At 33.1% G+C, this 16,700-nt stretch overlaps 1 protein-coding gene across 28 annotated transcripts; it reads left to right on the plus strand.

The window, feature by feature from the left end:
* Positions 1 to 461: 461 nt before the first annotated feature.
* LOC133792107 (SAC3 family protein A-like) lies at positions 462 to 14,463 on the plus strand. Of its 28 annotated transcripts, none has more exons than XM_062230017.1 (11): positions 462 to 1,177; positions 1,333 to 1,525; positions 2,102 to 2,184; positions 2,588 to 2,787; positions 3,351 to 3,921; positions 4,513 to 4,623; positions 4,746 to 4,864; positions 7,254 to 7,384; positions 7,537 to 7,620; positions 7,711 to 7,937; positions 10,849 to 14,172. In XM_062230017.1, exons 7-11 carry the CDS (start codon positions 4,839 to 4,841, stop codon positions 10,987 to 10,989), a joined length of 609 nt encoding a protein of 202 aa, XP_062086001.1. In that variant the 5' UTR covers positions 462 to 1,177; positions 1,333 to 1,525; positions 2,102 to 2,184; positions 2,588 to 2,787; positions 3,351 to 3,921; positions 4,513 to 4,623; positions 4,746 to 4,838; the 3' UTR covers positions 10,990 to 14,172. The 28 variants fall into 28 exon arrangements, 18 of the variants coding, with proteins under 18 accessions (XP_062086001.1, XP_062086003.1, XP_062086002.1 ...); XM_062230019.1 differs by having other exon boundaries at positions 2,111 to 2,184; XM_062230018.1 differs by having other exon boundaries at positions 2,114 to 2,184.
* Positions 14,464 to 16,700: the final 2,237 nt, after the last annotated feature.

Below are 16,700 nucleotides of genomic sequence, written 5' to 3' on the forward strand. Positions count from 1 at the left end.
TTTCTGTATCTTTCGTTAGGCGATATATCGCCTCCCATGCTGCGATATATCGACATACGTGAATATTTTAAACACGTAATTGCACTTTTTTAGCATAATTTAAATGGGATAACTGCTTCGACTGAGTCATAAAATGACCCTAACAGTTTCTGGTGGGTACTAAATCTTCTATTTCTTTATGTTAGCATCAAAATACTTAATTCCTTAATAATCATGCCTATGACAAGTGTCATGTTCTTATCGGCTCTATCTAAACCTTAGGTTATTATAAATAATATATCTAGGAGCAGTAATATTAATCAAACCTTATGTTATAATTAATATTCTTAAACTATAGGTTAAACTTATAAAATCCATAATTGTTGCTATCACTACACCAAAAATCACTTTCCAAAACACATGAATATAATACTATTGAAAAAGTATTATACTTTGTTAGCTTAAGTGTTAAAGGCGTGAACCTTAAAATGTCTCCCGCCTCTTCTCTCACCAAAAAAAATGAGCCCCAATTTTCTTTTCTAAATACCCCAAAACTGAAATCCCCATTTCTCAGCAGAGGTGCGTTTGGGTTTCCCCAAATCCTCATTTCTCTCATTTCCCCAAATCCCTAAAATTCATTTTCCCCCAAATTACTCTGCTGCCTCATGCACGCCACTGGATGCTCACCACGCCTGTGAAGGTTCTCCCCCATTCATCTATCTAAGATCTTGAGAAGGTCGCTCGCCCATTACAGCTTCAAGAAGCAGTGGCTGTTTGAGCCATTTTCAGTCACTGGCCTGATCTCTACTCCTCAATCTAATCCCCAAACATGCTGTTACCAAACTCATCGGACTCTCATCTTGGACCGCTCACTGTCTCAACTCGCCCAGCTTTACAGGCTTTCCGATTTTGATTCTAGTATTATATATATATATACACACATAATATATAACTAAGTTTTGATGTGTTTGGTTGATTTTATTTATTTATGGGTTTTGGGGAAAACCCCAAATGTGTTTGGATGGTAGGAATCATTGAGTTGAATTTGAACAGACCTGAGAGGAGAAATGTCATTGGGAGGGATTTTCTGAGAGGGTTTATAGAGTCTCTTGATGCTGTCAGTAAGGATTCCTCTGCTAATGTGGTTTTGATTCGTAGTGTGGTTCTGAAGGTGTTTTTTGCTAGTAATGATTTGAAGGTAAGGGAAACAAAAACCCATTTTTGTTATTAATTTATACAAGTTGATTTGTTTCAATTTAATTTCATATACGATTCTTAATTGAAGAAATGAGATTAGGAAGTGTCATGTGGAGATTTGAGAGGCTTTTAATGGTTGAACTCATATTATTGTAGGCACACCCCCATGCAAATTGTTCATATTATTTGCAATTTCATGAGAATATGGTCAATTTATTCTCTGTATCGATACTTGTCTCACACAGACGCTTCTGTTGTTCTTTTTCTCTTCACTTGTCTGGTCCCATCATCCATCCTATTTCTTATTTTGCAAAAGCCTTGGAAGGGTAGACTGCTCTCAAATACACAGGTTCTTTGAATTTGTTACCTTTATTAGAATATGCATGAAAGAATATCAGCTTATATGATTGTTGTTGTACATATATCTTAGTATATTTATTGTTTTCCAGGTAGTACCGTCTATAATAAATGTTGGCATAACGGCTTTATACTTCGTTTTATGGGGAAAAGGTTTCATCTCGAAAAAAATTTCATGCTACCATTTCATGTGGCTGTTCTTATCATCTATTTAAACTAACAGAAGTGTGATGTTAGTTGCCACATTTTTTAATTACAATAGCGTATGATTAAATTTTACGCTGTAAATGATATTAACTGTAGTTTTTAATAGCCTTGATGACAATGCCATAAATATTATCTTTACAGCAAAGTGATTTATGCAAACAAACACAAGTTTGAAAACAATCACTCCCTGGAGTATTACTTTTAGTTTGAGCACAAGTGCAAATCTTATATTTGAATTGGCATAGCTCCTTTGATAGTGACAAGAAAAAAGTTTAAGAATATCAAATTACTACTCTTTACTGGTTTATATCCTTTGTATTCGGAACTGATTCCATACTTCTCTTTCTATATTATTTGAGAGCTATACTAGCAGAGTATGCTGGTGCTGTCCTTGGAGTATTGTCTGCACTGCTATATGGGAGGAGAAGACATGTTTGGAAAAAGGTAGTCCTCTTTTGTATGTGCTTGGTTGTCTGTGGGTGACTTTCTTAGACCGCCAGCTGATATTTTTGTGATACTATATATTGATCATGTCATATCATGAACCTTGAGCAAATTTTAATCAAGAATATTTTTTAACCAAGGGAAAACTACATCATTCTTCTCTTAAGTAATTAACCAATTAAAATGTAACGCTAGTGCATGGGCTCTTTTCTAGCTATGTGAGATTGCTTGAATATTAAAACATAAACCACTGGATTGGTTGCCGTAAGATAGATTTTGGGTTCACATTCTGGTACTGCAGGAGGAAGTGACGTACCAGATCAAGTATGGTGACTTGTTGTCAATGCAATGTCATTAAAATATAAGATTATCTTAATATTTTTACTGACATTTATTTTATCAGATTGGTGGGCTTATTGCAATGGTGACGTCTTTCTACTTCTTATCTCAAGGATGGGCCATGGAAACATGGACGAAGGGCAACAAGCTTCACTTTTTCCATGTCTTTGTTACTGAAAGTTAATTTCTTGCCTCTTGCGATACACTAGATGACTGGAATAGGTCTATTGTTGTATTGGTAACTCCTATTAAACTCACCGATAGGTAATTCTTAATGTTGTTCTGTTTTGATAAATGTTCCGTGCATATATTAATCAATTTCGGTATTGCACTCCGACTGTCTAATTTATTTAACTGAGTTACTTGGTGGATCAATTGCATTTTCTATTCGATCCAATAAAAGACTAGTGAGTGGTGGTTCTTTCTATCTATTTCTCTGAAAACCCAACAATGAGTAGCCATCTTCTTTTATATATTTCTTAACTTCTTTTTTTCAATTTATTTTTTCTATATTAATGTTTTTTTTTCTTTTCAAATGTACATGATTCTCTTTCTCTTAGGTATGATTTTCCTTAATTTTCATAAGAAAGCATTATTTTTCTTTATATATATGTAATTTAATTTTTTTCTTATTCATATATGGATTTGGGAAATATTATGATTGAGCTTTTTTCTTTTTTTATTTTTTTTTAAATATAATCAATGAAATTGTTGTTCTGAATCAGTTCTAAGTTCTAACATGATCTTTGTCAACCTCTTAAATTTATTGAGCACTGCGTCATACACAAATTTTAAAGGGATTCATTATTTTGAGTTTTTATTTTCAGATCTACTTGATTTGGTAGTGAGTGAAGATGGGTTTTTCTATACGCCTTCTGCTATCGGGCCCCCTTCCGAGTCCAAGCATTTGTATTGAAAGGTTACAACTCTCACGCCTTATGGGTGTTTATCGTTTACTCTATTTCTTATATCAAACCTGCTAATCTTTTTATACACACTGATTTTTTTATAGAGTCATTGGGTCGTGTATCACTATAATATATTGTGTATATATAAATAAATTAGCAAGGTGATTCTATCCTCTCTATTCCCTGTTCGCACCTTTCTTTCCTCACTAATTTTGTTCTTACTTTGATACAAGTTTAGGTTCATATTTTAAATTATTTGAATATGGCAGTTTTAATTAATAATAGTCCTTTAGATTTTCCTTGTTTGTAACGTTATATATGGATGGTTACTTATGGAAGTATACTTGACTTTGATTTTATCATTTGACTATTAAGACTATGGAAGTTTTGTTGCTAGCATCATGGAAATATGGTTGTAGCTTATTTTTCAACATCTTACTGCAACATGGGATTTGTTGTGTGTCATCCACAATGATGTCTCCTAGTAAAGGTGAGCAACGATTTTAATTCTTAATCTATATTGGTTTTATCTTAATTGTCAGCAAAGCTTTGGGAAGGATCATTTGGTTTCACCTTATTTTTTATTTATTTATTTATTTTTCTTTAACTTTAATGCAAAAAATGTGTTTGAGAAAATACCCCATAGAATGACAATTGTGTTCATAGTTGTTTTGCATAGTGGGTTTCATTATAATTTATTTTGATGTTTTTGTCCTTTGTCTTATTGATTATAGGCTACAACTTTAGCATATTATTTGGGTTGTGTTCATTTTTGTGTTTGTGTAAGTTTTTGGATTTTTCATTAACTTTATTGTATAATTATTTATTTTACAGCAATTTTATAGTCTAATTATTGATTATGAGCTCTCTTTTTAGTACTGATACTTTACAAGGATGATTGGCCTAGCTGCTAATTATTGTCGATGATTCATTCTATAATTAAGACAGAAAGTATGCTTTTTAGTTTGGAAAATTACAAGAGATGAACATCCATACTCTAATTTTAGTCTTACAAGAGATGTGTTATATGTTATTTTCATTATAAATTCTATCTTATGTTGTTTATCCTTGTATAATGTAGATGCTAAAGAAGCTAAGCAAACAATTACGTGGCGAGGATTGGAATTGGAACAACTTAAACACATTATGTTGGGAAATAGGGTCTATATTTGGTTTGAAGATGGAATAATAAGTACATTTTTTAACTTACCTTATAAATGTTATTTCTACTCATTTTTTGTTTGTTATCAAAGATTATACTTTCTGATTCAACTATAAATAGTAACATGTCTTGTAAAATTGAATGCAATATAGAAAAGGTGGAAAGGATTTTGACTAAAAGCTTATGCAGCAATACCTGCTAGAAACTCTCCATCCACTACTATTGCTAGAAGATCTCCATCCAAAATGAGACAGTGGGAAGTTTATGCAAGGTTATACCGTATAATTTTGTAATTTATATGGACTGTAGTAGTATGGAGTAATATGAATTAGTTTCAAAAATCTTTCTGTGTTTTATTTTTGTTGTTTGTATGCTTATGTATGATCTCATGGTTTGGGTGAGTTTCTTGATTTCACTTGAATAATTTTCCTTATACACATGACAGTTTGTGGAATAAGTCTTTTTTTCTTTGTTTACATTGAAATGATTAACTAAGCATTCAAATCTTTTTGTCTGCGTGCTAATCCTCAATATAGTATCAAGTGTTTGTGTCTGTGTTCCTTTGATTTCTTTGCTCCACATTGACTTGTGAGTGTGCTTTTCTTATATTCTTCTTGTGAAAACATATTCGAATGTTTTTTTATTCACCAATCTTCCTTTTTAATTAGTTCTCTTTTCTCATGTTTTATTTGAATTTTCAATTTGAGATGGTTTTTGTTGTTAGGATTTTTTTTGGAGTTAACATAATTCAGCTTTATCTTTTTTTTTTTATGCTTAATTATTATTTCATTGTAATAGATTTTCAGGAATGAACTTTGATTGATATATATATATAGATAAATATGTAAATATATAATGCATATATACTTATATACTGTTGGTGGCAAAGCAAGTTAGCATTTTTGGTTAGCAAAATAAGGTTAGAGCTCGACGTATCCGAAGGGCTCAGCGAAGGTAGGCACGACGGTATGTATCTCTTCTCATTCTGATTTTTTTTTCTTTCTTTCTCTTCTCTGTTTTTGTGTTTGGCTCTAGGTTGAGGGAAAACATCGTTTGGAAAGAGTAATATGTAGTGGAAAGAGTAATATGTAGTGGAATGAATAATGAAGTATAATTTCACAAAGCACATTGCTTGTCTTTTTTAAATTTTGAAGTCATGAACGACTTCTAGTTTATTAGTATCTTGAAGAGACCTTGTTTAGTATACACTAAGTCAGTTCACATTATTTTGATATCACTTTTCTTTGTAGAGTTTACCACTGTTGTAAACAGTAGAATAGAGAGGAGTAATTCCAAGTTTCTTTCAAAAGATTTGTAAGCTTTCAAAAGTAAATGCATGGATCGAAGAGATCCTATGGCATTATCTGGGTCTGCATCTTACTATACTCAGAGAGGAATAGCTGTCCCTGGTTCTGGAGGATAGCCTGAGCTTCATGGATCACCAGGCATTCATCAATTTTCGAATCCAAATGCGTCGTATCAGTCCAATATGGGAGGCAGTACTATGGGATCAACACTACCAGCAGAACCTCCTTCGGCTATGTCCTCCCATGGTGTCAATGTGGGTGGTGGACAAGCTATGATGTCATCAAATGAGCAAATTAAAAGGAAAAGTGGAAGGCCTAGGAAATACGGACCTGATGGATCTGTATCCTTGCAACTATCTCCTTCTCCCGATACCAATTCTGGAATGGCATCACCAACCCAGAAGCGCAGTAGGGGATGAACAAAAGGGACTGGGAAGAAGCAACAATTAGCTTCTCTTGGTACATTTCTGATAGAAAATTTGAGTTTTGTTTTGTGCTTGATCATGACTTGTTGCGACGTACATAGCAAAAATATGTTCAAATGTTGAATAAACAAAACTATGCGTTGTAGGATTCTGCTTCTAATGTTAATTTGTAATTTTAGATAATAAATCTGATAGGGACTTGGAGGAAGGTAATGAGGGGAGGGTGTTGGAAAAAGTTACCAGCATTCTCTGCATAGGGTGATCTTTTAGTGGAGAGTTTTTGTAGGTAGATTTGATTGGGACTCCAGGAGTATATGGTTGTATATAAGCATGTTTTGAAAGATTCAAAGATGCTCTTCTTGTAAAGTCTTTGTTAATTTGGTTGTTCATAGCAGCATCTAATAAAGCTTTCAAAATCAGACAGCAGAAAAATGACTGCTGAAAATTTGGTACATCTTTAACTTATTTTTGTTTGTAAACGTGTACATTTATATGCTTTTTTCTCTTATATTCATCTATATATATATAGCATATACTACTGGGCAATTTTGTTCTCAATAATTTTATGTTTGTGATTTTGTTGCTCATTATAACCTCTAGTAATGAAATAGCCGTGGGCATATATTTTATTATAATTTAGTTCTAAACTACAAAGGTTTAGTAAATATATTTTTTTATATATCACTTGGTATGTGTGATATTCAATGTTGATTATTTTTGCTAGGTGAATGGCTATCTGGTTCTGCTGGGATGGGTTTTACTCCACATGTTATCACTATTGGTTGTAATTATGATATTATTTGGGATATTGTTTCATGCACCTCCTTTTGTACAAATGATATTTATTTATTTATTTTAAATAAAGTAACCACATATCTTCACAAGTTACATAGTTACATTCTCTATGAACTCTTTTATGCAATTTCAGTGCCAATCTCAGCTGCAATCCCTTTATGCTGAAGGAATTGAGGGATGCCACATGGAGTTTGCTGAATACAACTTACTATGTGTTATCTTGCACTCTAGTAACAACAGAGATCTTGTATCATCTATGTCGAGGTCAGTTATGATTGGAGGAAATTTTGTTCGCTATGTACTATCCTTTTACTATGTTGAAACACTTGTATTGACCTTCAATCTTTGTTGAGAAATTGAGTTCAGATTATCAAGTGAAGCTAAAAGAGATAATGTAGTAAGGTACACTCTTGCAGTTCGGGCAGCTGTCACTTCTGGAAACTATGTTATGTTCTTTAGGCTCTTCAAAACAGCACCAAATTTGAACACTTGCCTGATGGGTGAGTTTTGATTAAGTCACTCTCCATTTTAATAAAAATAATTATTAAAGAATGATCGTTTTCATATAACAGTATGTAAAATTTATGCAGATCTATATGTTGAAAAGATGCGGTTTAAGGCAGTGTGTTGCATATCTCGATCTTATCGGCCTACATTACATGTTTCTTATATCGCTCAGGTTCTGGGCTTCTCTAGTGGTGCTTCTGACAATGATGAAAAAGATTCAGATGGATTAGAGGAATGTATTGAGTGGTTGAAGGCACATGACACATCTCCTATTGCAGATAACAATGGAGAGATGCAGCTTAATGCCGAGGTATGTTTAACCACATGGTTTTATTCGGCAGGTGCACCATGTTTGTTGTATATATTTTTTTATTAATAGCTAAACAGTCATCTTATGAATTTTATTTGCTAAATGGTCGAATTTATCAGCTTTTACACGTGTATATATCTTAAGATACACTAGCTGTAGTATAAAAACTAATTATATCGGTATTTATTCTGGTTAAATAGTACCGGCCGGCAGCCAGTTTATTACAATGTTTAGGATTTAGGATTTCGTATACTGTCTTTTATCAAATTGGTCTAAACTTCTAGATAGGCCCAGCTAAATACGTGGATATTTGATGTATTGTTGTTAACATTTCATTCTTATGATCTGATAGTTATTTTCTGCGTTTATAAATGGGAATATAATTTGATCATGATTATTATCTGTATCTTAGTTGGACACTTTGATTATGATTTTGATCATGAAATTTATACATTTCCCTCATAACCACACTTTATATATTGTGATACTTTTCAGCTTGGTAGTAATTATGAATAGGGTGATTTCAGTTTCCATATAACTATCATATTCTCTGTCTCTCACTATGAATGATATGATATTTCATGACCTCATTAGTTTTTCTTTATGTTTTATTTACACGATTCAACAAGTGAAGTGCAAAAGAAAATCTGATTTGGAAGGTTTTGGTGTGCTGACATTTGGAAGATCATGAATTCCTACTTTTACTTTTGAATATGCAACTGTTTAAGACTATTTTGTTGACTGCTGTGAGAATGTTTTGTTTATGTTAATTAGGCAGTGTTGAATATCTTAAGACTTTTAGATTGTTTTTTAGATAATCTTGAATGTATTGTGACACAATTATTTGGTTATATGTGTTATGAACCATATAATTGGTACTAAAAAATATATATGTACAATGTTAAGGGTGTCTTAAGTATATTAAATGAAGTGTGTTTGAATTAAAGCAATAAAAAATAATTATAATGTGCATGTTTATATAATAATAATTCAAGCTTATTCAAATATTAGAATAATACAAAAAAAAAGTGTTATTTTATGTTTTACAATAACACTGGTTTATAAGCATAAAATTATGTTATGCAAACTATTTTCTATAATGTAGAAAGTGTGTTATTATAAAGTGTATCATAACACTACTTTATAAGTACAAAAAAGTGTTATATAATCTATTTATAAATAGCATAATGAAATACTTATCTAACTATTAAAATAACACAACAAAAATGTTATCATAGGCTATACCATAACACATGTCTATAACTATGGAAAAGTGTTATGCAAAGTGCTCCGACCTACTATAATACCGCTTTCCTTAACACATCAAAAAGTGTTATGGTATATGTTTGATAATACTTTTTTGGTCTTATTGAAAGTAATTTTTTTCTTGTAGTGTATGAGTTTCCAACTAAGTCCTAGTTTGAACCAAAATCCATGAAATCTAAAATACTACAACTACTACTAACTAGCTAACTAAGTAAACATTCTGGGACTCTACAGTTTGTAATTTTAGCCCGTTGAGTGCATAAATGTAATATTTATGTATTATATTATTGATACCACACGTGAGTGGAGATATATTTGTGATGCACGATCCAAGACAGCCCTAGGGAGCAGTTTAGCTAGAAAGCCACAACGGGGTCAAATACCCTACTCGGGAGGAGCCTAGGGTATTTTGGGAACGTAAAATGAGTTTGGGATTTATGGAGTAACGGGTGGTAATTTGATAATGATTTGGACATGTCGGGATTAATGGGTATTTATAAGAATACTCGAGGACTTAATGGGGTATGACAAATGACTGAATTGCCCTTGGGTAACTTAAGGTTTAAGGATAAGTTAAAGGGCTATTTTAGACATTTTGGCTAAGGGGTAGATTTATGTCTAGGCAGCTGTGTTTCTAGAAGGGGTTAGAAAAAATCAGAAGGAACTCTCTTTCTCTCTCACATGTAACTCTCTCTCTCTCTCTCGTGTGTTTGTGAATTGTTTAGGAAACTTGAAGATTTGGGCTGAGGATTTAGTGGTTTGCAAGCTTGTGGAATGAGGGATCAGAGTTAGGAGGAGATTTGAAGCTGGCTAAGTTGAAATCATCAACAAGGTAAGAATCAAAACTTGTTTGTTGTTGTAATTCCACTGTTTTGTTGGAGTTTAAGGGATTAGAACTTAGATAATTGAACTTGGATTGTAGTAGGATTTTGTTTGGTTTCTTTAAGTTTATGTACTGCTGTTAGTTTGGTATAAGTGGTTTGGGGCTGAATTCTAAGTTTAAGTATTGGTTTGGGTTGATTTTATAGGAATTGGCTCGTATAGTTTGCATAGAATTTCTGGGTTCCGAGCTCGCACCGCGGCCCTGTTCATTAGCGCCGTGGCCCGCTTGAGTTTATAGGCCACGGGACTTCGGGAAAATTTCCTAGGCGCCACAGCGCAAGTTTGGGCAACGCGGCGCAAGTTTGGGTGTCGCGGCCAAAGTCTGTCAGATGTGAGGCATTTTGCCTCTGTTTTGGGGTGCATCGCGGCACTTAAGGGAGGTTGAGCCACGACCCAAAAGCATGATTTTGGCTTTTTGAGGGTTTTTAGCTTGGGAACTTGAACGTTGGGGCTCGGGAAGGTTTCTACTTCCCAGTTTGGTATAAACAAAGGTCCCGGAGGTTAGAATTATGTCTCAAAACTATTTAATGGATTACAACGTGATAGTTGAGTTTTACTTATGCGTTGTGACTAGGATTTCTTCAAGGCTCGGGTTAGAGGACTGTTGTAACTGTAGAGCAGGGCGAGACCCTATAGTTTGTATTGCAGGGCACGACCCTATTTGATTGTGTTGCAGGGCATAGCCCTATTGATTAAGCTTGTATTTGTTTAAGTATTTGTTAAATTTATGCTATGTGTTGCATATTTTTGAATGAACGGCAAGGGCTGGGAATGGCGAAGGCAGAGAACGGCAGTGAGTCGGGTACAGCAAGGGGCTGGGAATGGCGTTAGGCACGTCGAGTGCAAGGCCGAGTACGGCAAGGGGCTGGGAGTGGCGTTAATCATGCGGAGTGCAAGTCGCTAGGGTGAGACCTTTCTCAGATGCCTGGGTGATCCTCACTGTGAAGACCGCGAACCCAGGGCCTAGGAAAGCGCCTTGGACGGCTTGGTCGCTATGTGTTTAGCCTGTCGGCTGCTTTGTTATATGTTGATTGATAGTTATGCATATGTTGATTGCTTGTGTGAAGTTTTCTTGCTGGGATTCGGCTCACGGGTGCTCTATGGTGAAGGTAAGGGCAAGGGAAAGGTCGACCAACCATGATTACAGAGAGCGTGAAGCGACATGTACATGTTCAGCTTGCCTGGCTGCCATTGCTAGGGGTATTTTTGGGAGATGATTTGTATTAAACCTAATTTTGCCGTTTAGTCGACTTTAATCATATTTTGAGTTATAAATATTTCTAAACAGTATTTTGGGATCCCAAATGTATAACGCTTTATAATTTCAATGAATGATTACATTTTCTAATTATATGATTTTTATTACAATTTAGCCACACTTTTATCCTAAAACCTCAATTAGTGAGTTAATTGCACGTTTAAACTCACTTAGTAACAGCTCTAAGGAAGTAGGGCGTTACAACAATCATCATATACATAGTTGTGAAAATGGTCCGCTAACTTGTCCATGTCACATCTTGAGGTAAACAGGATCTCTAGTCCTTGAATAACCTCGGTGCGTCCGCCCTATGAGTTACGTTTTCATATCCTTAGTAACTCGGGTTATGTCTTCTCATCCTTTGTAACCCCTTTTTGTTGTGTCGCATTCATCCTACTAACAACCATTACATAACATAAAGCACTCAAATGACATACAATCCAGTCATGTCAACACAAAAATAGTATTTCATAATTCATATCACAAAAGTATCATCATACATAACATTCTTATTCATGCAAGCCAACTTTACCATTCACAACATAAACAAATTGAATTCTATCTAACTTCCTTACCTCAGGTCAAAGCAAAGCAAAACTGACAAACTTCACATCGAGCCTATACCATAATCAAATAACATCATTTAGCATCACATAAGACTTTCTTGTGCCCAACTCATATATCCCATGTGTACTGTGACGCCCCACGTCACTATGGCTACTTCCTGGAATGACGACTGGCCCTACAAACCAACACGAGTCTTTCCAGCGTGCTTGTCCTCACTCGCGCGCTTCCTGGGAAGACTTCCCAGGAGGTCACCCATCTTGAGATTACTCCAGGTCAAGCACACTTAATTTTGGAGTTCTCAAGTGATGGGCTACCGAAAAGAAGATGCATCTTGTTGATATAGGTAGTACCCATCAATCCATTCAAGCCCTCTTCAACTGTGTAGTCCCATACCTACACAGTCTTAGAATCATCACACTTGACCTTCCCCAGGCGGTGTGGGATTGCACAGCTTTACCCGATCTTTCCCCTTACGGATCACGGGATTCTGATTGTCACATGTACATGGGCCATGCACACATGGTGAAATCTACTCATAATTTCCAAATAGGCATAATTACACATAAAATCATGAAAAGAATAATGCAAATTACACCTATGTTACATGCATGGTTTTTAAATAAAAATCATATGGTTGAATATTAGACACATTTTTTAACGTAAAAGTGAAATTGCATGCGACATGCATACGTGGGAACATTGTTAAAAAGTGACGTTAAAAACGATAATGCCTACGCGCTTATTTCTATCGTTTTAAAAATAATGATTTAGTAACATACTTTTATTACCATTATTTATCTCTTTAAAATTTCTAAGTTGATTAAACCTCTAAAACATTATTTGTAGAGTCCAAGAACTTTACTTAGCTAGTTAGATAGTAGTAGCAATAGTAATAGTTGTAGTATTTTTTTTATGACTGTGGATTTTGGTTCAGACCGGGATTTAGTTGGACACTCGTAGCACCACTTGTAGATTTTATAAGTTTAACCTATAGTTTAAGAATATTAATTATAACCTAAGATTTAATTAATATGACTGATTATGAAGGTGATATTTATTATAATATAAGGTTTAGATAAGCCCAATAAGGAAATGACACTTGTCATATGTATGTTTAATGAATAATTAAGTATTTTGAGGGATAAATTTATTAAGAGTAGTTTGCCATCAGCTTTGAAATCGTTAGAGGACTTAGTCAAGGTTGTTTACTCAATTCAAATTAGGCTGAAAAAGTGCAATTACGTGTATAATATTTCAGCGTATGCCGATATATCGCAGCACTAGGGGTGATATATCGGCTGTAGTGCCATATTTTTGAATGTTTTTTAAATCGAGCTTAATTTATTCTTTAACCTCTTGATAAGTCCATAATCTTTTTGACCGAGTCTTCTGCCTCTGCTGAACGATTATTCAAAGATTTTCAATTAAGAAGCCATTATTTTATTCAAGCTAAATAAAGATCTTTTCATTCTTGAACTCTATAAATAGGACCTAGTACCCAGCCATTTATTCATTCATCAAGCTAAGCTCAGAGTCTACAAGCTGCTAGGTTATTTTAGAGTGATAAACACTGGGGTTGGGGTTATAAGCTTTATCCTTATAAGCTTAATAAACACTCGGGAAGTATAGTATATTTTGGTTCGAGGTGTAGTTCGGTTATAGAAGCATTCGAGGTATTCCTTCTTCTAGTTCCTTTCTGTGTTATTCTTATAGTTTTTCTACTCAAATCCTAACTCATATTCTCTATCTTGGTTAGGAATCTAAGATCTTGAACGTAAGATTGTTCTTGGTAAGTATCTTTTCGATGGTATAGTTCGTTCATTTCATCCTTTTTCTTCAGTATACTCACCTTTCTATTATGGGTTTTAGGAGTGTTCCAAAGTCCCGATACTGTTCTGATATCCCGGTATATTGGTAAGGAAAATAGGATAGGGTTTTATATGTTATCTTATGTTGTGTTATGAAATGTTATATTATGTATGTTGATAGACTTGGGCATATGACTTGTATAGCTAACAAGCCCCAATAAATTTATGGGCATATGACTTGCTTAGCTAGCAAGCCCCACAAATCTAATGGGCATATGACTTGATTAGTTAACAAGCCCCAAGTAGTAGCAATGACCATTATAGTATATATGACATATGTTTATGATACGCTTACGGTATATGTTATGACATGTTTTTAGCATATGATAGGAATTTTATGAATATAATTTATGTTGTTAGATTTTCCTTGTTGGGCATTATGCTCATTCCTTTATGTTTATATGTGCAGGAAAATAGCTATGGCAGCGGAAAGGTTCTTAGCAGCTTGGGGGTTGTGTATTGAGGCTGGATGGAATCGATGGACTGAGCGTTCGATTAGAGGGATGAAGTCTTTAAGTCTTTAAATCATATTTCTATGTATTTTTCCGCACTTAGTTTTGTAATTGATTTATTTAGATCATGTTATGTTTTTATTTTTAAAACAATGGGATCCCATATCCTAAACACATTTTTATGTATTCAAACCTTATTCTTTATCTAATAAAGTTATGATGTTTTCATATGTACGTTTTCTTATGAGTAAGTATAGTAGTTATTAATGGTCCAAGGTCTAGAAATTATTTTTATTTTTATTTCATTATTTCATAAAAATAATGGGTCGTTACATTATTTTTATTTCATAAAAATAACTTATTTAGCCATTTAAAAATAAAAAATTCCATTTATTATTGTTAAATCACATAGAAATAATAAATGCTAGAAATTATTTAAAATATTTATAATTAGCATGTTTCCTCATAAAATAACAATTTAATCCAATTTAATAAAATTACAAACTTAGTGTGAGAAAAATATAAATTTTTTTAGGTGTGGAAAAATATATTTTACTTGTATTATTTTAAGGCTTAATTTTAAGTATAATAAATTGATAAGTGATAATCCAATAATTATTTTTAAAATATTTTAACTAAACTTTCAGCCACTATTTAATTTATTAAAAAAAATCACAACTGAATTAATCTAAATATTTTTTTCTTAATTAAAATAAAGAAAAATCATATCTATTAAAATGAACAATCATGGTTATATTAAAAATACCATTTTTAATATTTTTATAATTTAGGGTATTAATTTATTTCAACATACACACAAAATTCCCTTTATTTAAAAATACAACTTCTCATTTTTACTAAAATTTCAGCAACAATATATACCCTCAAAATCACTAATTTTATTTTTAAAAACGCATATTTTTTCTAAAAATATATATAAAAAATTGTAGGTATTTACTTGAGTGAAAATATCATTTTAATGTATATTAAAATTTCCAATTAATTTCTTAAAACATCATAGCACTTGCAAAATTATTTAAGCATCCAAAAACATTATTTTAATCATATTCTAAACCATTTAAACACCCAAAATCATCAAGCTTAACAAATAAAAAATCCATCTTTTACATCATGCTTCACAGAAATTCATACAAAATCATACATGTTTAATTAACAAAAATTTAGACGCAAACCCTAGCATGTTTCTATCACCCAAAGGAAAACAAAGCTAACATGTACCCATTTAAAATCTTACAAACAACCTATCATGTTTCTAGGATCACAATTAACATTAAAACATACAAAGAAAACAAACATGCTTGAACACCACCCCTAGGCCGAAACACACCTAAGATTCAGAACAAAATAAATCACAAAAATTCTCACAAACATATCCATCAACTTTCATGGACTCAAACTAGAAATCCAAACTATTTATCGTGCCAAAATTTACATAGGATCCTAAAACATGAATCTAATGTATAAACACAATAAAAATAACAAAATATAAAGGGGGTGTTCCTAGAAATCCATAAGTCGAAACCCACATACACCCAAACATAAAATATCGTCATACTTAGCAAATCAAAACCAAATCCCTTCATGCATTAAACCACAAACCCATCATCATATTTAGTGGTTCACAAACTAAAAACCTTGCATGATTTTACACAACACCTTAAAATAAACTATAGCATCATATTATAGGGAGAAAACATAGGTGTCACAACATCAATTATTTCCATGTTTCTTACAACAAACCTTCTCACCCAAAATAAACAAGAGACAAATCATTATACCATCATCTCATGTAAATCAAGAATACAAAAAAAGAAAAACAAACAAAAAGGCTAAGGGTTCATTACCTCTCTTGATTGTAAAATTAAGAACACCCAAGTGACCAATACTCAACTATATCACCCATTGTTCAAGCCTAGGGTTTTTCGAAAACCCACATGAGGAGAAGATTAAAACAAACAACACAAACAAACTCTAATCAAAATACTAGAATCAAAAGAGGGGAAATTATAAATCATAAACATAAAGAGGCATACCCTAGGATTGATACCTTCTTCTTCTTGTTGTTCTTCTTTTTCTCCTTCTCTCTCTAGAACACGCCTCTCTCTCTCTCTCCCCCCTTTCTAGGCCGACGACACCAATGGAGCATAATGCTCTTCTTTATTTTTCCTTCCCTCTTTATTCTAATCTACCCATAATAGCTTAAGGAAAATAATTGGTATGTTTCCCCTTTTTGATTATTTTCTTTTAATTTTTATTTTATTTTAATTGGTATGAAATAAAGATGATAATATATCTTTCATTTTTAACTAAAATCCACCCAAATAAAATAGGAATGAAATCCCCCTTTCCCACTATGCTCACACGTCCAAGCCCCTTTCCCTTTCTTTTTATTATTTTTTTTCAATTTAAATAATTAGATAAATCTAATAAAATGAAACTATAAAGTGTG

This window comes from Humulus lupulus, chromosome 7 (assembly GCF_963169125.1).
Source record: "Humulus lupulus chromosome 7, drHumLupu1.1, whole genome shotgun sequence".
NCBI classification, from domain to species: domain Eukaryota; kingdom Viridiplantae; phylum Streptophyta; class Magnoliopsida; order Rosales; family Cannabaceae; genus Humulus; species Humulus lupulus.